The sequence below is a fragment of the Culex quinquefasciatus genome, chromosome 3 (assembly GCF_015732765.1).
Source record: "Culex quinquefasciatus strain JHB chromosome 3, VPISU_Cqui_1.0_pri_paternal, whole genome shotgun sequence".
NCBI lineage: Eukaryota > Metazoa > Arthropoda > Insecta > Diptera > Culicidae > Culex > Culex quinquefasciatus.
The window spans coordinates 137,032,521-137,053,886 of NC_051863.1; the positions used below are offsets into that span (position 1 = coordinate 137,032,521).

General features: G+C 41.1%; 1 protein-coding gene across 1 annotated transcript; it reads left to right on the forward strand.

Moving 5' to 3' along the window:
* Window positions 1–13,949: 13,949 nt before the first annotated feature.
* LOC119769263 lies at window positions 13,950–19,453 on the forward strand. The gene is made up of 2 exons (XM_038261208.1): window positions 13,950–16,324; window positions 17,053–19,453. Exons 1-2 carry the CDS (start codon window positions 13,950–13,952, stop codon window positions 19,451–19,453), a joined length of 4,776 nt encoding a protein of 1,591 aa, XP_038117136.1.
* Window positions 19,454–21,366: the final 1,913 nt, after the last annotated feature.

Sequence of the window (21,366 nt, forward strand, 5' to 3'; positions counted from 1 at the left end):
TAATATTTAAACATAATAGATGTGGGCAAAACCGCTATTTTTTTTGGAGTCGCTCGTTTTCGCTCGCTCATCAAAATGAGCGGCTTTTTTGAAAGGCTCTTTCGCTCTTTTTCACATTTTTTATGAAAGGGCTGTTATCAAGAATGATGAGATTTTTAGGATTTTTATTGAGCTTTTATGCAATGCAATCCCAATTTTGGCTACACGATTTTTTGACACAATTCCTCTCGTCAAAAATGACTGAATGAGACTAACACATTTGTTCTAAGTTTTTGATTTTTGGCAAGCAAAAATATTTGAAAAATTCGTGATAACACTGTAAATTATTTAATAAAAAAAAACTTCAAACAAGAAGATTTGCTTGGAAACCATAGGTCTGAGCGTTCTCTAAGTCAAGATTTCTGATCTAAACGTTCTTATGATTAAATGTGGAAAGCACTCAAACTTAAATCTTGTATTGCTTTTGCTATTATTTTTTTTAAAATTGTGTTAATTTCTGCTAAAATTAAACAAATCGTCAGCTGTGTGCTATCTTGTGATATAGACCATTTTGGTTGAAAATGAGTTAATGATGACGTTTTGTTATGCTTAACAAAGACTACAAGATGCTTTAACCCGATTTTGGAAACTTGCTTCCGTTTCCTGGATATCGCAATACACACTTGTTACATAGACCAATTTATCATCAAAATGATCGTGCACACTTGTGACACGTCATACATGTTGTTGGGAAATGTGGAAATTTTTTCTTGTTTTTCACAAATTCATGTTGATACACACTCTCTGAAGGCAATGCAATCTTTTGTTTTCGAAAATATACTGATTGAGTCAGTTAGTATGTATGGGAAATCTGTGCACACTTGTGAAACGTAGTACAATTTTACTTTCGAAACACACTTGTGACACGTGCTTTTCAGATTTTTGATTACATAATTTACTATATTTTTTAACTGGTGTAACCAAATTAGTTGAAACTTGGAGCGTTTGTTAAGCGATAGTATACAAACCGATTGCTTCAAAAAGTTTGGCTCTACCATTCATAGTTTTGAAAATATTTATCATCAAACTTTAAAAATCGATTTTCTAGAATAGTACGAAATGGTCGTTGTCACAATATAGCACACAGCTGACGAAATGCTGATATTTTACTTTAAGGAAAAATCTTTGAACTATTTTCTACATTTTATTTTAAACGATAAATTCTATTAATCCAAAAGTATTACCGGGCAAAATGATTTCATTTTTTCCAATATCGCACGGGCTTTTCAGTAGGGGTCTGGTAAAATTTTCCAAGTTAATCCTTTTGAAATACTTAAATTTGTGTTCGGGTATTACTTTAATTTATCTTTATGATCAATTGAATAGTGAAATGTTTTTTTTTTATTTTGTTCAGAAAACCATTCGCTTTTATATAATTTCAAAGAAAACTAGGAAACTGAAAATATGAGTCAGAGAACTTATATGTTCAAATCATGTGTTGAATGCTGTGTCTTTCAATTTATATTGAAATATGTCGAATGAGCTTTAAATATTTCGTCAAATAGCAACTCTTAAACCTGCCGTTTTTTTATTCTAAAGTAATTGAAAAAGTACATCTTTTGACAATTATGACAAATTTGGCCTTTTTTAGAAGCATATATTTGAAATTATTTGAAATTTGTTGGAAGTTTAATGAACACAAGTTCAAAAATATTTCCATCTTGGAACGGTTCTTTCAAAAGACCGGAGTTCTTTTTTTGTGAACCATGGTTCGTTCGCTCTTTTTAGTGAACCGGCTTTTTGAGCGGCTCGCTCTTTTTTTGCCCACCTCTAAAACATAACAATCCAATACACAGTGTTCGGAATGGCAAAATTAAGGGGAATAAATTGATAACTCCTTTATTTGATGTCCTAGCCAAATGGTGTCTTCGGAAGAGTTGTTGTACTTGATAAGGGCTATCTTTTAAAGTTATTGACATACAGGGTGACGACCTTCCAGGGTGTCAACCAAAAACTAACTTTGTTGGATGACGTTTTAGGGCTTTGGTGTCTTCGGCAAAGTTGTAGAGGAGAAAATTTCATGAAAGTTTGTCGAAGGCGCCAAATTTGTAGCTTTCAATCTACTCGAGATATTGGCCATTTTTGCAAAAATGGTCCAAAAAAGCACTTTTTTGGTGATAACTCAAAATTTTAGCATTTTAGCGGCCTACTATGTTCTGAAGAGTATATATGTTTATCCCAAAAATAATGTAAGTTCAAATTATAAATAATTGTTCGTATTTAAAATTAAGTATTTCCTTTTATATTTGGTCACTTTAGAAAGGTAGTCGTATTTTTTTATAGACAATGTATTTTCCATAAAAATCGATCAATTTACCCTACAATTTATTGATTTTCACCTCGTATTCATTATGATTTCGAATAAAAATTATAAATAAATTGATTAAAAACCGTCAAATTCAAATTAAGATATCTAAAAATAGACACCGATAGACACGGAGATATTTTCAGGAAATGTAGTTGAAAGTGTGTACTTTCAGGTGCATTGTTCGGTTTTGCGCCAAAATGCACCATTTTGAAAACATAGCAGCTTGAAAATAGGCTCAAAATCACTTAAAAATGGTTATAACTCCTCAATAAAGGCTCAAAACATTTTGCTGTCTTCGGCAAAGATGTGTAATTTTATGTCATAAACAACTCTTCAGAACATAGTAGGCCGCTAAAATGCTAAAATTTTGAGTTATCACCAAAAAAGTGCTTTTTTGGACCATTTTTGCAAAAATGGCCAATATCTCGAGTAGATTGAGAGCTACAAATTTGGCGCCTTCGACAAACTTTCATGAAATTTTCTCCTCTACAACTTTGCCGAAGACACCAAAGCCCTAAAACGTCATCCAACAAAGTTAGTTTTTGGTTGACACCCTGGAAGGTCGTCACCCTGTATGTCAATAACTTTAAAAGATAGCCCTTATCAAGTACAACAACTCTTCCGAAGACACCATTTGGCTAGGACATCAAATAAAGGAGTTATCAATTTATTCCACTTAATTTTGCCATTCCGAACACTGTGCAATAGTCCCATCAATAATCTAAAACCCGCTAAAATTTCAATTTTATCAGCTAAATCGGAAGTCGCCGGTGATATTTGTACACAAAACTTATGAAAAATTTAACTTGGTTTAATAATTTTCATTTCTGAACAAATTCCGCAACTTCAAAAATCAATCAAAACTTAATTATCAAAATATTTAGCAATTTTGAAAGGTTTTTTTCCTGTCTTATTTTTTTTCAAAGATTATTTTCGAGAGGTTTTGAGTGGCCACAATCTAACCTCAACCTCAACATTATTAGAAGGGGGTGTTTCGCAGAATTAATGACACGTTGAGTAGCCGAAGTATTCCAGAGTCCCCACACTTGATTTACTGCAGTTTTTCGTTGTTCGCGGTATGGATGGCCCGGTGCTGACAATATTGATGACGTTTAAGAATTCTTCGAGCGGCGAGTATTATTTTACCTCAGTTTATACTGAAATAAATAGCAAAACACTGGAATAGTGGAAATCTTTCACAATTTTAGAGTTAAATTATATTTTTTTTCTAATATAAATAATGAACCCATTCCCAGATGTAATATTACCATGATTTTTACTGTGTAGTGGATCTAAATTTCAATTTTTGAAGTTGCAAAATGCATTTTTATTTTTCAATACCTGAAGTATCAACAAAAAGGTGTAATATTTGAGACCCTCATGCATCAGAAAGGAATAGGTACCGATTTTTTTTATTGATAATTCATCTCAAATTCTATTTTACCTTTAAATAATTGTTTGAAAATTTTTAATGCTATCTACTGAAAGTTTTTGTTTTCCATTGCACTGGAATCATTCTTCCACCACAAACTACCATCCACGGAAACCACTCTTGTATTGATATGAAAATATTGCCAGCCAAATCGAAACCCCCCCTCGCTCAAAACGCACTACCACCTTCGGGGGGTCGGCATGGCATAAAATTTTATTACAGCAAATTGATAACAGCAGCAGCTGTAAATGTGTGCGCGCCAGGCTGCTTCCCGCTCCCTCTCTTCTCCAGAAGCATTCCCGCTGCGTATCGTAATGATGACACATAGGACTAGGGATGTCACACCCCGACAGCCATTGGGATGTGTGCCCCGCGATAATCGGTTTCTCTCCCCGCTGCTTTCAACTCAATTTCCATGGCAAGGGGAGTATTTGTTTTCATTGGCACATTTGACCGCTTTTTCTGAGGCTTTTCTTCCTCAGAACGGTATCTCCTTGGATCTTCTCCCCCACAGCATGGGGTGAATTCCGAGGAAGAGTATCCTCTCGAGTGAGATTCTCAAGAAAATCAGAATTTAATACTAAACTTTCAAGTTTCTTGTTCTTGTTCTTGTTCTTGTTCTTGTTCTTGTTCTTGTTCTTGTTCTTGTTCTTGTTCTTGTTCTTGTTCTTGTTCTTGTTCTTGTTCTTGTTCTTGTTCTTGTTCTTGTTCTTGTTCTTGTTCTTGTTCTTGTTCTTGTTCTTGTTCTTGTTCTTGTTCTTGTTCTTGTTCTTGTTCTTGTTCTTGTTCTTGTTCTTGTTCTTGTTCTTGATTTTTGGTTGTTGGTTGTTGGTTGTTGGTTGTTGGTTGTTGGTTGTTGGTTGTTGGTTGTTGGTTGTTGGTTGTTGGTTGTTGGTTGTTGGTTGTTGGTTGTTGGTTGTTGGTTGTTGGTTGTTGGTTGTTGGTTGTTGGTTGTTGGTTGTTGGTTGTTGGTTGTTGGTTGTTGGTTGTTGGTTGTTGGTTGTTGGTTGTTGGTTGTTGGTTGTTGGTTGTTGGTTGTTGGTTGTTGGTTGTTGGTTGTTGGTTGTTGGTTGTTGGTTGTTGGTTGTTGGTTGTTGGTTGTTGGTTGTTGGTTGTTGGTTGTTGGTTGTTGGTTGTTGGTTTTATAATGTTCATTTTTTTTAAGTCAAATTTCGCAAAGAACTTGACTGTCGTCTTGCTCTGCTGCGTGCTAGCTATCAATTCGCTGCTGGGCTGCGTTGATGATATTCCAGCACGAAACTGACAGCCGCCACCACCGCAGAGTGAACAGCTTGACTTCCTTTCCCATTTCCAGTGGGTGGTTTGGTGGGGTGCTTCCCAAGCACGGGGTGTGGTTTGGGTTAGTTCGATGTGACAAATAATGATAACAACATTGTTGCCGAGGACGACGACCGACGAGGGGCCACCACCACCACCAGGCTTCGGTTCGGTTTCCATTTCCCGATGCTCAATTTTCCATCATTTATTGATAATCAAATTGAATTAAAATTTATGCCGCCGCTGCCACTGCTGCTGCTACTAAACGATCTGCTGGCGTCTGGCGTTATGATTATGCCCTGCCTGCCCGATGTCACGCAACGTAATGTGATAAAAACGATGCTGGCGGAGGAGAAGATGACGCCCGATATGGCAATCTGGAAGATGTTTGAACAGCGCAGCAGCGTGTTCAGTTTGATTGGCCTCCTTGTGATACCAGTTGGGACTTGGGCCAGCAGTCACAACAACAATGTTTGTGGAAGAAATAATTTAATTAAATATCCATTAGTAGTGGATAAATAAAAGGAAATTGACCTAATTAATGCGTGGATCAATATTTGCGGGATAATCATTGGACTAATTGGTGTCACAGCTGTTTCGTATTGGAAAGAAGGATTGTCTGAAAATGGGAGAATTTGTGACTTCGTGATGCGATACTACGCGAACTCTTCAAAATAATAGTGATTTGAATAAATTAAATTTAAGAACGAAAACTGAGATTACAGAAAAACTCTGATAACAATCTAGTTTCAATTCATAATTGACCTACTAAAAAAAACAAATAATCGGTATGAGAGATGAGAGATGAGAGATGAGAGATGAGAGATGAGAGATGAGAGATGAGGGATGAGAGATGAGAGATGAGGGATGAGAGATGAGAGATGAGAGATGAGAGATGAGAGATGAGAGATGAGAGATGAGAGATGAGAGATGAGAGATGAGAGATGAGAGATGAGAGATGAGAGATGAGAGATGAGAGATGAGAGATGAGAGATGAGAGATGAGAGATGAGAGATGAGAGATGAGAGATGAGAGATGAGAGATGAGAGATGAGAGATGAGAGATGAGAGATGAGAGATGAGAGATGAGAGATGAGAGATGAGAGATGAGAGATGAGAGATGAGAGATCGGAAGAGCAGATGAGATGAGAGATGAGAGATGAGAGATGAGAGATGAGAGATGAGAGATGAGAGATGAGAAAGAGATGAGAGATGAGAGATGAGAGATGAGAGATGAGAGATGAGAGATGAGAGATGAGAGATGAGAGATGAGAGATGAGAGATGAGAGATGAGAGATGAGAGATGAGAGATGAGAGATGAGAGATGAGAGATGAGAGATGAGAGATGAGAGATGAGAGATGAGAGATAAGATAAACTATGCTGACTGTCAAAAAATAAAATTCATTTAATATTAAACCATGAAATTTTCGAAAATTTACGTTTTCGTGGGTAATGAGCTCATAAATCTCACAAATGTAAACCCCTGTTAAAGCTTTAATAGTCATTTCAGACTCATGTAGACGGCGACATGACGACCCCGAGGGTAATGACCTAGACGCTTAAATTTCACCCCCACTTCTTCGCCGATCTAGTTCCAAAAACTGCTTGCCGGTTGCCAAATTTCAAGAGCATCGTCCTTCCTCACAGGTCGTCGTCAGGACATCCATCCCATGAACTCATAGAAGCAGCAGTGATGCAGTCTGCCCAAGCTCATTGGATGATTGATTTACGAGATGCTGTCTGCGCGCGCCAAATCCATTCCACGGCGGAGAGAGAGATGCCTTTCGCAGACACGATGTCATGAAATCATGTTAGCTGCTGCCGTTGGTAATGGGGACTTGATGGATGCCCTGGTCAATCCATCGCGACTTTGAAAAGGTTGATGGCCGTTGCTGATGCTCCCTGGAGACGCCAATCGATTCTCGAGGGGAAGGTTAAGTGGATTGTTTGTGAGGAGCTTGCTTATGCTCAATTGAATTTTAGTTACTTTTTGACAGGGAGGAAAATTATGCAGAATTTGCGTGCAGAGTTTGCACATCTGTCATAAATCAATTTCCTCAAATCTGACAGTTTTATACGTTACCACGAACGTCACACAATTGCGGCCAATCTGACATTAACGTCAAAAAACAATTTGGCGCCCAGCACCTGTCTCTCGTTTTAGGATAAGTATCTTCCCAATTATACGGTATACCTAAACCGCCAAACAGCTTATCAATCATCCAAGTGCTAGTACATTATTCGGCTAGCAGGCCTCCCCTTGGGAACAGCCAAAATACCGCCAAATGACATTACGAACAAAGCACTTGGCTAATCATGTCTGGTGGTCCACCCAGATCTCCTCCACACCGCACCGTAATTCAACCGCACCAGTAACGTGTCATCTTAAGGGGCGACATTTATTATTAGCTGGCGTGGACGTGGACGCAAAACCCGTCCAATTTAATTCCGCTTTATGTTGCGAGAGGTATTTTTAAAGGTGTCGCACGAACAGCAGCGCTCTAAATGCTGAAGAATGGTATGCAAATCATGCAGAGCGAACGAAATCAGAGGCAATTTCAACAAACCACAACTAGTGAGCAATTTAGCAGACGTAAAAAAAAAAGAAATAAAGAAAGTGTTGGGGGTACAACAAATCCGATAATTTATGTCTGTGTGGGAATTAATCAAGCTGACGGCGATGACGTCGATGCGAACACGTGTTGCTGTCCGGAGGACTGCTCGATTGATTGTGGGCAGTGGTGCCAGATAGTGTCACCATGGCGCGAAATAGTTTAAATTTGAGAAATGTAAACTTTTGAAGTCATCAATAACGAACTTTTAAGGTTTGCTTTGGAAAAACACTTTACTCAGAAGTGAGCGATTTACGAAGCGCGTGAAGGTTTTTGTCTCTTTAGTAGAATCTAGGGTGGTCCAAATCCAGGCACCACCAGTGCTAAACTAGGCTGAATTCCAAATTTGAGCTATTCTCGGATGTGGGATCTACATTAAATTTGGGACAACTTCACCAAGTTATTTCTTTTGAAAATGTAAATTTTTAAGACACCGCGGGTTAACTGGATTTGGAGCACCTTACTGTGCAGTCTTTTTTAATTTTTCAGGAATATCAAACTAAACTTTTTTTGTAGTCATTTATTTCTAACTTTCTGGTTGCAGTTGCTAAAAATACTTTTAAAAAATTGAATGCAAATACTCACAAAAATTTATTAAAGTAGGTAATTTTCTTTAACTCTTTAATTGACTTCTAAAGTTATATTTTTGAACATTTTCGATGTACAGTACCGCTAAAAGTATTTTTTCACTGTCATTTTTGTTTTGGTCAAATTTTACACTTTTTGAAAACTGATGATTGTAAAACAACTAAACTTGTGTAAAATGCAATTTAAAACACTTTTTTCATTCGAATGTTGATCTATGGCTTGTTATTTTATCATTTTATTTTTTTTGCCCCCCTCCCTCGACCTTTTTAGAACTTTAAAACATAATGATTCAGAATGTTTTCAAAAAACCAGCTTCGAAAAAATGCAAAAACTTTACACAAATCTCAAAACTAGTCGTGTTTGAAATAACGCAACAACTCGAAAAGAATAACTAACAACCACTTTATCGAGGAATGTTGAATGCTAAATACTACTTTTACATTTTTCTGCATGATATTATTCAAAACATAAAAAAATCAATAGTAAAAAATCAATAGCTTAAAGAAATTTATATTTTAATCAGATTATTTTAACATATTTGCTCATGTTCGAAAAAATGCAAAAACTCGCAGAAATTCATAAAATTTCTATCGAAAGAATGCTTGATCTCGATTTGATTGTAAAACACTACAATTGCTTGTGTTTGAAACACTTTAAAAACTCACAAAAAAAAGAATAAAAACATTTTCTCAATTTTTTTCATCTAGGTACTAAATTATCGATCCCATTTCGTTTTTGGACATTTTTTTATTTGGAAAAACGTCTATTCAGCGAAACAAAATTCGATAAAACCATTTTTGATGAAATGTCCCGCATTCAACACGAAGAAAAAAGAGTTCCCAAAATCGTAAACAAGAGTTCATGAAAATGAGAACCTCGAACAAAGTGTTCAAATCCCATGGTACGATTTTGAAAAACGTACCATGAAATTTGAACATTTTGTTCGTGGTTCCCATTTTCATGAACTCTTGTTCGCGATTTTGGGAACTCTTTTTTCTCTGTGAACACGGTTAAAAAAATAGTTGTTTTGCATCTGGGAATGTTAACAGATTATATCTTTGAAAATGTTCAATATTGCTTTTTTAACATGTGTATATTTAGTACATTTTATGTGTAATTTTACAATTTTTTCTCATTCCACATAAATTGATGTAGGTGAAATTCAATCATTTAAATTTTCAACCTTCCAAAATTACATCATAAAAGAGACTTCAAATTATAATACAATTAATTTTCACAATTATTTTGTTGTATATCTTTCATGTCAGAAAATATTTGTATTTTTTTCTCTGAAATTGTGTAAATTTGGCACTTTTCCGAAGTGGTTACACTTTTTCAGCCCAATCTAGGTATTATTACGTCATAAAAAAAGGAATTTTTAATCATTTCAGTTTTACGGCTTCCAAATTTTCACTTTTCTTTCTGTGTTAGAGATTTTGGTAAAAAAAACCTCCTAAATATACATTTCGTGAAACTTTAGCAAAGTCACATGATAGAAGCTTACGATTTTATTTTTAAATAGAATTTCCGTCGATTGCTTAAATATTTTATTCATTTATTAATTTATTTTTTATAAAACATTGTCATTGGAATTTAAATCAATTTTATTAACTTTAAGTCTTATTTTCAGCAATCTATTTATCTCTCCTGTTGTTTTTGTGAAATATTAAGGGCTGGCCACCCTTATTTTTGTATTAAATTTTCTGATTTCTCAAATATTAATCAATCTTATTCTTTGACATTCTACGATCCATCCCAATTTTGCTAGAAAGTAATGGATTCGGCAAATTTTATGGGTTTACTGAGTTTAAAAAAGCTCAAAACTTAATCTGATAGAAAATGACACAATTATGAAATGAATTTTTAAACGATTTTTAGCATTAAAAAACTGACTACAAAACATTCTTAAAATATTTCGTACAAGCCTTTCTTTTTCATGAAAATTAGAAAAACAAGACATTCTAAAACTAAAATAAATCTGCCAACCCTGCCTCCACTTCCATGTCCACTTTCGGAAGCAATTCTTCGCTTCTGCTCTCCATCGCTTTGAATTTAAATTTTTCAACGGGGCACTTTTTTATTGAACGTTTTCAATTTATTGGTCGCCCGACAAGACCCGATGCAACAACCAACACAACGTGTGTGGAAGTGTTATCTTTGGGGCAATAAATTTCCATTGCACTTCTACTGGACCGTTTTGTTGCATGTGATAGTTTGGTTAAGGGTTGGTTTTGTTTTCTTCAAGGATGGTTGCAACAGAGGACATATTTGTAGATATTGGCAGGGTGCAGCAACTTGCATAAATTTCTTGTTTCTTTGTGTTTTGTAGAAGTTTAAAATTATGCAAAGTGCAACAGTAAAACATTGACCCCGCCATTTGAAACTCGAAACGGTCAAAGTTGCATCGTAAAAATGTTTGGAATCGTTTCGCAGAGCACACACCCCCTCGCCGAAAATCTGATCAATATGTTAATAACTCATCATTACCATAAATCAGTGTAAAACGGTGCAAAACCACCGGAGTCTCTCCGATGGACTCCGATGTGGCATGTTCAAGCGGATCAGTCACCATGTGAGCGGTTTAACCCTCGATTGCTCCTCGTCGTCGCACGCTTTTCCCCAAACCCGACGAAATGCAAATTCCAAATTGTGATTTTCAATTTTTAATTCCCACCTCCGCCACCCCGCCCAAACTCCCCCTGTATGGAAATTAAATTAAGCTATAAATCATGGAACTGATTGGATTGTTGGACGACGCGCCATAAATGTGGTCCAAAGTGGTGACACGTGGTCAGTTTGGGTGGGGGAGGGGGAACACACACGTGGGGAAATGCATAATAATTTCATGGTTCAACTGGGATTCATTAAAAACTACATGAATTTGATATTTAAGCTGATTCACAATATAATGAATAGTGGTGCTATCGAGTTCGGGGCCGGGGAAGATTATCCATAAATCAAGTCGAGCGAATAATTGCCACAATGGCAACGGGTTTTAAGTTTCATCACGCTGCGTTGTTCTAATGAACGTGAACTATACTAACCGGACAATTGTTGTCAGTTTCTGTTTTGTCCTTGGTTAATTGCTGCGTTAGCACAGTTTTTGAAATCAATACGGTGCAAATTATTATTGTTTTCCAAGTGCATGATCAGTTTCATTAAAACATCATTATTTCAATTAAAAATGGCAGAAATAATGAGATATTGAGTTTATTTCCGTGAAACGAACTCCAATCTATTAAGTTTATTTGAATAAAAGTCTTGAATTGTAGCCATCACCATAACAATTATTTTACGATTTTTTTTAAAATTAATTCTGCTGAAAATGGTTGCAGTTTTTAAAAGCAGAACATTTCAGAGCAGAGCTTCATATGTGCAAAGAACCGAAAGAACCTTTTTTTATCTTATGCAAACTAGTCAAATCTACCCTAAAATTGCACATTAAATTGTTCATCAGAAAAGGTCAATTTTCTCATTACTTTCCAAAGTGTTCTTTTCCTCCGGGAAAACAAATTTAACTAGAAAACCCAGGACAGCGGATTGCTTCGTAACCAAGCTCCTCCAACTCCTCTGACTTTTCACAGTTCATTACACGGTCGTTAAACTGGAAGCCGCCGTTGTCGTCATCCAGCCCTAGATTCCCTCCCAGTAAGGCCCGACTCCCGACGACGTCGATGCAAAACATGGTTGGAAAGTTCAACCGCCTACAGCAACTTTACGAAACTTCCTCAAAATCCCCCACCCCTCTTCTTGAACTTTGGCCTTGCTGACGTGTCCACCGGAGGCGATTCCAGTGGAGGATGACCCTCATCAGCACCTTCTTCGATGGTGTTAAGAAGAAGAAGAAGGGGGAGATTCCGGTCTAGTTTCCGGTAGTCCGGTCTAGAAAACAACCAGGGTGAAGATAATTATGAATGTAAATCCAATGAATTGTAAATGAGAAGTGGTACCCTGGTTCCAGGTTGGGATGGAAACTTTACTGTGTTGGGGGTGCAAATAAGCCGGCACTGATTGTTGAGCGCCCTAGTGGCAGAAGTTTTGGCCTGATTTTGGACATTGTTACACTATCCTAAACAGCAGATGAGCAGATAGCCAACAACATTTTAATTATTTTTGGCAGTTATCTAGTCTTTGTTTTTGCCTTCACTCGAAATCACTCGAAAAATGAACTTTTTTATTCGACCTCGTAGACCCACCTTCACGTATGCCTATCGACTCAGAATCAAATTCTGAACAAATATCTGTGCGTGTGCATGTCTGTAAGTCCGTGCACCGAAAAATATGCACACGATTATCTCCGGACTGGCTGAACTGATTTGGACCGTTTTAGTGTCATTCGATCCGTCTTGGGGTCCCACAAGACCCTAGTTAATATTATGAAGTTTAGAAAAGTACTTCAAAAGTTACGCAAAAAAAACGAATTTAGCTAAACTTCGGAAGATTGTAAAAAGGGTGGTTATTGTAAGAAAACCCGTCATGCTATATATTGTTAGAAAGGTATTTGAAAGACCTTTCCAACGCGTTAGATTGAAGATCTGACAACCCCATCAAAAGTTATGAGCACTTAAGTGTTATTTATACACTTTTTTGAGGCCGTATCTCAAATATTTTGATGAAAAAGTTGTCCGGATCTATCATGCAACCAACAGATTGATGATCTGACAACCCTATCATAAGTTATAAGTACTTTAGTGTTTTTAATGCGCTTTTTTTAGGCCGGATCTCAGATATTTTTTTGAGGCTCTGTAGTTTATTTGTTACTCCTGCAACAAACTCTGTATGGCTTTTACAAAACTGATTGTTAGTTGATAAACTACAGAAATAAACATAATCGAATTGAAAAAAAATCGGTTTCAAAGCACAAGGTAGTCATTGTTAATTCACTGCTACCAATTCTTCGATCTTCTATCGGAGTTATTTTTTTAAATACCATTGTTGGAGAACTACTGCCGATGATTGAATTTGTTACCCTAGATATAAGAATTTTGGACTGTTCTAATGTAATCATGAATTGTTGCGTTCTCTCAATCAATCTCTTATCGCTCTCTGCGATCTTTTGCATTTCCGCCGACGATCGTCAGCACGATCGATCGGGTAGCCGATAGGGAGCTGCGGCTCATTAGGTTTAGTTCGTATTCGACAACGTTACAGAGAATACATCGAGGAGGAACCTCTGCCAACTTTACTTTTGCTTTTTTCTTTAAATAAATGGCCCAAGACTAAGCCGTAGTTTTCTTCGAAAGTTCGTTTTTGATTTTGGCAAGTTCCCCACACCGAAACAAACCCCACGGAGAAGACGTCCTGCCGAGTAGCTGCCCAGTTTGCGTACATTTTTTGGTGCCGAAACCCGGGACTGCCTGGTCATCACCATCGTCGGCCGGCCTGAGGAGAACATCGTGGGAATCTTGGACTCCGGCAACAATCGTCGTCTGTCGGAGAGTAGCTGATTTCATCCTACGAGGGATCTTCGGTCGGAACAATCTGCCCACGGCAGTCTTCTCGACCTGGACATTTGTACGAGGCAAGGACATCGTTGGACTGTGCACGTGGAAACCGCGTGGACGAGGAAGCAGGTGTAGCCAAGCGAGCAAAGGTAACCTCACAGCAGCAGATAAGGTGAGTTACAAGTGAACCACAATTGCGACAAATAAAGTGTGAATTCACGGGGTTTGAGGATTTTGCGCTCATCACTATGTCGAAGCAACTGAAGCAGCATTTGATTCGTCGGAACAACATTTTGGGTTCCCTAAAGTTGATTCACCATTACGACGATAATTTTGTGTTCGATAGGGATTTCCCCCAACTCAAATTTCGCCTCGAGAAACTGGATCATCTTTGGGATGAATTCAACGAGGTGCAAGCTGAAATTGAGTTTAGCCAACCCTTGACCGACGAGCCTGACGCTGTTAGGACTCAATTTGAAAACGACTACTTTGAGCTGAAGGGAGCTCTCTCGTCGAAATTGGAAATCGCCACACAGAACACTCACGCGCCTCCCTCCCCCATTGCTCCACCTGCATTTCATTCCTCCGTCCGGCTCCCCGAATTGAAAATCCCTGATTTCCACGGGGATTATGATGAGTGGTTGAACTTTCACGATCTGTTCAACTCACTTATTCATTCGAACCACCATTTGTCGTCGGTGCAGAAGTTTCAATATTTGAAATCTGTGCTGAAAGGGGATGCTGCGCGGCGCATTCAGAATTTGGATGTGAACACGGCAAACTACACGATCGCGTGGAACATTGTGAAGAAAAAGTACGATGATAAGAATCTGCTCCTGAAACAGCACTACATGGCGCTGTTATCTATTCCTTCTGTTCACAAAGAATCGTCGACAGCGCTCTCGGAACTCGCTGACGAATTTGAGAAGCGCGTTGGCGTGCTTAACAAGCTTGAAGAGTCCAAAGATCACTGGAACTCGTTCCTCGGCACCCTTCTCAGCATCAAGCTTGATCCTGGAACCCAGACGGCGTGGGAGCACAGCTTGGAGGACGACCAGAAATCTACTTACCCTGATCTGATTGCATACATCCTCAAGCGCTCTCGCACGTTACAATCTCTAAAGCTCTCCCAAACTTCGCAACACGGCACAAAACCCGAACCCAAGGTCGAACACAAATCCACTCGCTCGAAGACCTCAGCGTACCACTCTACCAACACTAGTGATACGCTATCCCAGTGCAAGCTGTGCAAGCAAGAGCACATGCTGCACCAGTGCGATGAATTTAAGAAGCTTTCGCCACAAAACCGCTTCGACGTTGCCAAAAAGCACGGTCTCTGCTTGAACTGCTTAAAGGCAAACCATATGATGAAAGCATGCACTGCGGGTTCGTGCCGAACGTGTAACAAACGCCACCACACACTGTTACACCTGAACACAGCTGCCGCCGACAAACCAACGGCCTCAGCTGTACAAGTTGCCCACTGTCAACAATCCTCACGATTGGCTTCGGTCGTCGAGTCTCCGTCGTCGGTTACGTACACTGCCGAGCAGTGTCACGTGGTCCCTCGGGAAATGGGATCGGCCCCGTCGCCGTCGGTTGGGCAATGTCTTTCGCGTTCGTTCGTTCCGTCGTCGGTCTCGCACGCAGTACCGTCAGGGTCTCACAACTCGCAAGTGACTCACAGCCAAGCAGTCACTCAAACCCACTCGTTCGTCTCGAAGGCTGGTCAAGCTGTCGTCTTTATGCTGACCGCCTACGTTAGAGTGATGTGTGCAGATGGCACACACATCCATGCTCGAGCCCTGTTGGATTGCGCCTCCGAAGCTAATTTCGTAACCGAATCTCTCGCGCAGGCTCTGCGGTCGAAACGCAAACCCGCAAACGTCGATGTGTACGGTATCAGTCAAACTGTCAAGAAAGTGAAGCACCAAACCACTATCACTGTTTCGTCTCGTGTGGGCCCGTACACTACAAGCATGGACTTTCTGATTCTGCCCTCCCTAACCAGAATCCTTCCCACTACCAACGTGGATGTTTCGAAGTGGGTCATTCCTCGCCACCTCCCACTTGCCGATCCAAAATTCAACATCGCTCATGACGTCGACATGATCATTGGCGTCAAGCACTTTTTCGCCATCCTGCAGGGTGAACAACTTTCGATTGGATCTGGCCTACCAACACTACGCAACACTGTCTTTGGATACGTCGTCGCTGGCGACACGGATGCACCTGCACAACAATCCGTAACTTGCAACGTTACTGCTGTCGAACGGCTGGAAGCTGCAGTTCGCAAGTTCTGGGAGGTGGAGAGCTTTGAGACAGGGAAGGCCCTGTCCCTCGAGGAACGGTATTGCGAGAATCATTTTGTGAAGACCCACACTAGAGCCCCTGACGGTCGGTACGTGGTTCGTCTGCCAATTCGTGAGGAGTTGCGATCTAGTTTGGGAGAGTCGATTGCGGTCGCTCAACGCAGATTCTTTAGTACTGAGAGGAAGTGCACGTCGAACCCGGAGCTGAACAAGGAGTACTCAAAGTTCATGGCGGAGTACGAACAGCTCGGGCATATGGAAGAGGTCACCCCAGATCTCAGCAAGCCTCACTTCTACACGGAGAAAAAAGCGTTCCGAAAATCGTGAACAAATGTGCATGTTTTTGCGTAAAATATTTGTTCATGTAATCGTGAACTCGTGCACGATTGTATGAACAAAAAACTACGTTTTCATGAACAGAAGTGATAAAAATCATGAACTAAAGTTCACGATTTTAAAGAAGCGTTACGTTACGTTTTTAAACATAATAATCTTATTATTGTGCAGGTTGTACAGCCATTTAAATATGGGGTTCTGTAAAATAAAAATAAAGGCAAATCCCTAAGCCGCCGTCACAGTGAGTAACGGCTTCTTACCAAAATTATTAGATAAAAACTGCATTTTGCCCACTACGGCTGTTCGATATGCTTAAAACTTTTAACATACAATCCAGAAAACTTAACATTTTTATTAGCTCCAAACTCTTTTTCACATTTAAAAGTGTTCTTTAAATCGTGAACACATTCCCACGTTGTTCCCTGAAATCGTGAACAGTGTTCATGATTTCGATAACAAGCTAAGCGTTATGCTGCAGGCGTTACGATTTTTCGTGAACACCTGTTCATGATTTGCTTTTTGTTCATGGAAATTGTTCATGGTACGTTTTCGTACCGTGAAATATCACCTTGTTCCAGATTTCGTGGCACATTGTTCATGATTTTCGGAACGCTTTTTTCTCCGTGTACCTTCCTCACCACGCGATCCAGCGACCAGAGAGCACAACAACAAAAACCAGAGTGGTCTTTGATGCTTCGTGTAGATCGTCAAACAACATCTCGCTCAACGATCTATGCTACATTGGACCTACGGTGCAACCACCACTCTTGGACACCATTCTGCGATTTCGTCTGCCAAAGTACGTCGTCACTGCCGACGCGGAGAAAATGTACAGGCAGGTACTCGTCCATCCGGACGATCGGCCGTTGCAGCAGATTCTATGGCGATCTACCCCGAACGAGGACCTGAAGACGTATCAGTTGAACACTGTTACCTACGGTACCGCCCCCGCGCCGTACCTCGCCACCCGCGTCCTGAACCAGCTGGCCGACGACGAGGCAGAAAACTACCCCCTCGCTGCACCTCAAGTCAAGCGATCGTTTTACGTGGACGACTACCTATCGGGTGACAACGACGAGAACCGCTTGATGGAAACTAATCGTCAACTCATCGGACTTCTTGGATCTGGCGGTTTCACCATGCGCAAGTGGTGCAGCAACAGCTCTCGCGTTCTGTCTCACATTCCCGAGGAACTCCGAGATCCCCGAACCGAGTTGGAGCTCAGCGAATCCGGATCGATCAAGACGCTCGGCCTTCTGTGGCAGCCGGTGCCTGACCACCTCAGCTGCAAGGTTCCCGAATACAACTCGACGGAGCCAATCACGAAGGCACTCATTCTCTCGGAATTGTCGCAGTTGTTCGACCCAACTGGTATGGCAGGACCAGTCATTGTTCGAGCAAAAATGTTTCTCCAATCGCTGTGGGAAAAGAACTTCGGGTGGACCCAAGAGCTGCCAGAGGAGTATCAAGAATGGTGGAAGCAGTACAGAATCGAAATTCGCGTCCTCAGCATGCTCAAAATCCCTCGCCGAGTTCTAATCGATCACTCAGTGGTCATCGAGCTACATTGTTTCTCGGACGCGTCCGACAAGGCGTACGGCGCGTGTGTCTACGTGAAGTCAACCAACTCGTACGGCAGGTCGAAGGTCAACCTGCTCATTTCGAAATCTCGCGTCTGCCCTAGGCGCAGATTAACGATCCCCCGTCTCGAGCTGTGCGCAGCTCTGCTGGGGGCCCAACTGACCGCAGCTGTCCTGGAAGCCACCAACCTGAGCTGTCCAGTGGTCTATTGGTCCGATTCTGCGATCGTCTTGCATTGGATTGCGTCGTGCTCATCAACCTGGAAGGTGTTCGTCTCGAACCGGATCGCAGAAATCCAACGCCTCACGCAGGGCATGCCCTGGCGTCACATCCCAACCCACCTGAATCCAGCAGATCTGATTTCTCAGGGACTTCTTCCTTCAGAGCTGGTCGGATGTGTATTGTGGGAGCACGGACCAGAGGCCATCGAGCTGCCCTCTTCGCATTGGCCCCAAAACTGCATTGAACTCTCACCATTACACATGCAGGCTCGTGACGACGAAGTACGACAAACTGTGTCGGTGCTCACAACAAGCTCTCTCGAAGATCGCATCCAAATCCAAGATCATTCCGCACTCTTGCCCCTGCTCCGCTCAGTCTCTTGGATTCGGAGATTCACGGACAACTGTCGCAGCCGTCCCGAACAACGACGAAATGGTTTTCTAAAGTTTCGAGAAATTGACGACACACTCAAGCTGCTCATTACACTGACGCAGCGCACCCACTTCGCTCAGGAGATCAAGCATCTTCTCAAAAACCCTGGCCCAGTCCGTAAAGACTTCGATTTCAAATCCCAAATCAAGACCTTGAATCCCTTCATCGACCCGGAGGGTCTGCTCAGAGTGCACGGCCGGTTGGAAAACAGCAGCTTACCGTTCGACACCAAGTACCCCATAATTTTGCCCGCCAAAGCACATCTGACACATCTGATCGCCAAAAATACCCACTGGGATACTCTACACTCGGGTCCACAACTGCTGCTATCGACGCTACGTCAGCGCTACTGGCCGGTCAGGGGGCGAGATGTTGCGAGGAGAGTCGTCAACGAGTGTCTGGACTGCTTCCACTGCAAGCCAAGAAGCATTGACCAGATGATGGGGCCTTTGCCAGCAGCTCGTCTCGTTCCGTCGCGCGCGTTTGCGAGCAGTGGTGTCGACTACTGCGGGCCGTTCGCCGTAAGGCCACCGAATCGTCGCGGCGCGTCCGTCAAAGTATTCGTCGCGATCGTCGTCTGTATGTGGTCGAAAGCGGTACACATCGACATGGTGTACGACCTCACGTCCGCGTCGTTCATAAACGTCCTAAAGCGCCTCGTTGGACGTCGCGGCCGCGTGACCGACCTCTACTGCGATAACGCCCGAACGTTCGTCGGGGCTAATCGCCACCTGGAGGAACTGCGCCGAGCATTCGATGCGATGCACTCGTCGGATGCAGTCGCCGCTCACTGCGCAGAGAAGGATCACCTTCCACTTCAACCCTGCCCGATCGCCGCACCACGGAGGGCTGTGGGAGGCCGCTGTTAAAGCTTCAAACATCACCTCTACCGCGTGATGAAGGATACGCTGCTCACCATTGACGATTTCAACACCCTGATCGTCCAAATCGAAGGCGTCCTTAATTCCCGACCCCTTACTCCTCTTTCCTCCGATCCCACTGACGTGGTTGCCCTCACTCCTGGGCACTTCCTCGTCGGAGAACCGCTGTTCTCCATCCCTGAGCCCGATCTGTGCGACATTTCTATTAATCGGCTCAACTCTTTCCAGAAGATGCAACAAAAGCTCCAGCATTTCTGGAGAGCATGGTCGCGCGACTACATCGGCCACCTCCAAAACCGCAAGAAATGGCCCGTGGTCCGCCCAAACATCGAAGTCGGCACGATGGTTCTCCTAAAGCAGGACAACGCTCCTCCAATGCGCTGGAAGCTGGGCCGGATCGAGGCGGTGTTCCCCGGCAAAGATGGGCTCGTTCGTGTGGTGGATGTCCGCACGGCGCACGGCACGTATCGGCGTGCAATCACGGAGGTCTGTCCGCTGCCCATCGAGCAACCCAGCGAGGAACCATCCGAGCAGCCATCCGACCTACCAACCGACGCAGCTGTCCAACCATCCCACTGAGCCTGGAGGCGCTTGGTGGTTTCTTGAAAGTGCCTTTCAACGGGGCCGGCATGTTGGAGAACTACTGCCGATGATTGAATTTGTTACCCTAGATATAAGAATTTTGGACTGTTCTAATGTAATCATGAATTGTTGCGTTCTCTCAATCAATCTCTTATCGCTCTCTGCGATCTTTTGCATTTCCGCCGACGATCGTCAGCACGATCGATCGGGTAGCCGATAGGGAGCTGCGGCTCATTAGGTTTAGTTTTTTTTTTTTAAGGGTAGTAACTTTTTATTGGCAGCAATGAAAATACATTTTACAATAATGACTATCTATTCTCTACTATCCTACAGTGGCTCAAACAGACTCAAAAATATCTCCCCACACTCAACAACTTGTTATTTTACACTACTACCTAGAATACATTCAAAAAATGTTTGAAGTGCTTTTTGAAAATTTCTCTGCTATTCCACCGCGATTCACACAATCTACTTTTCAACTCATCCAACGTTCCTTCGCCAAACGTCTGCAAACAATACGCTAAACTTTCAACAGTTAACCACAACGCTGCTTTCAATTTTACATTTTGATCATTGAAATCACACCACAAAACCTCTTCTGCATCTTTAACTTTCAATTTTAATTTGTTAATTACTATATTATTTAACCAAGTCCAAATTATTTTTGAATGTACACAGTCTTTAAACCTGTGTTCTACAGTATCCTGAGCACCACACAATTCGCAAAAAGGTGATTCTGCTCCCTTTACTCCATGACGAAATAATTTTGAGTTGCATGGAATTATATCTCGTGAGGCCATAAATAAATAAGATTTCGCTGTAGTTGACAAGAAGTTCTTGTTGGTATTTTCAAAAAGTGTATTCCACTGCAAGTGGGGATTTTCTTTTTGCTTTTTAATTTCAATCTTCTTACTTTCAATAAAATAATCATATAATTTCTTACTAGTGTTCAAATGATTTTCATTTTTCAGAACATCCGCTTCTTGAAGCCACTCTCTTGTATTTCGCGTTAAATTTTTGTTAACTAATTGGTTTATCATAAACGTATCAAGTTCATCTGACTTACCAAATAATATGTTTTTAATAAAAAGTGATTTTGTTTTACATTCTACGTCTAAAAGAGCAATGCCTCCTTTCAAAATCGGTAAATATAATTCATTTCTTTCAACTTTGTAAAAATGTCCTTTCCATAAAAACTTCCCACATATGGACCGCAAAGAAGCCAAATGTTTATTATCAGGAGGAAATACCTGCGCTACATACCATAGTTTGGATAAAATGTATGTGTTTAGTACATAAACTTTCTGGAATAAATTCAA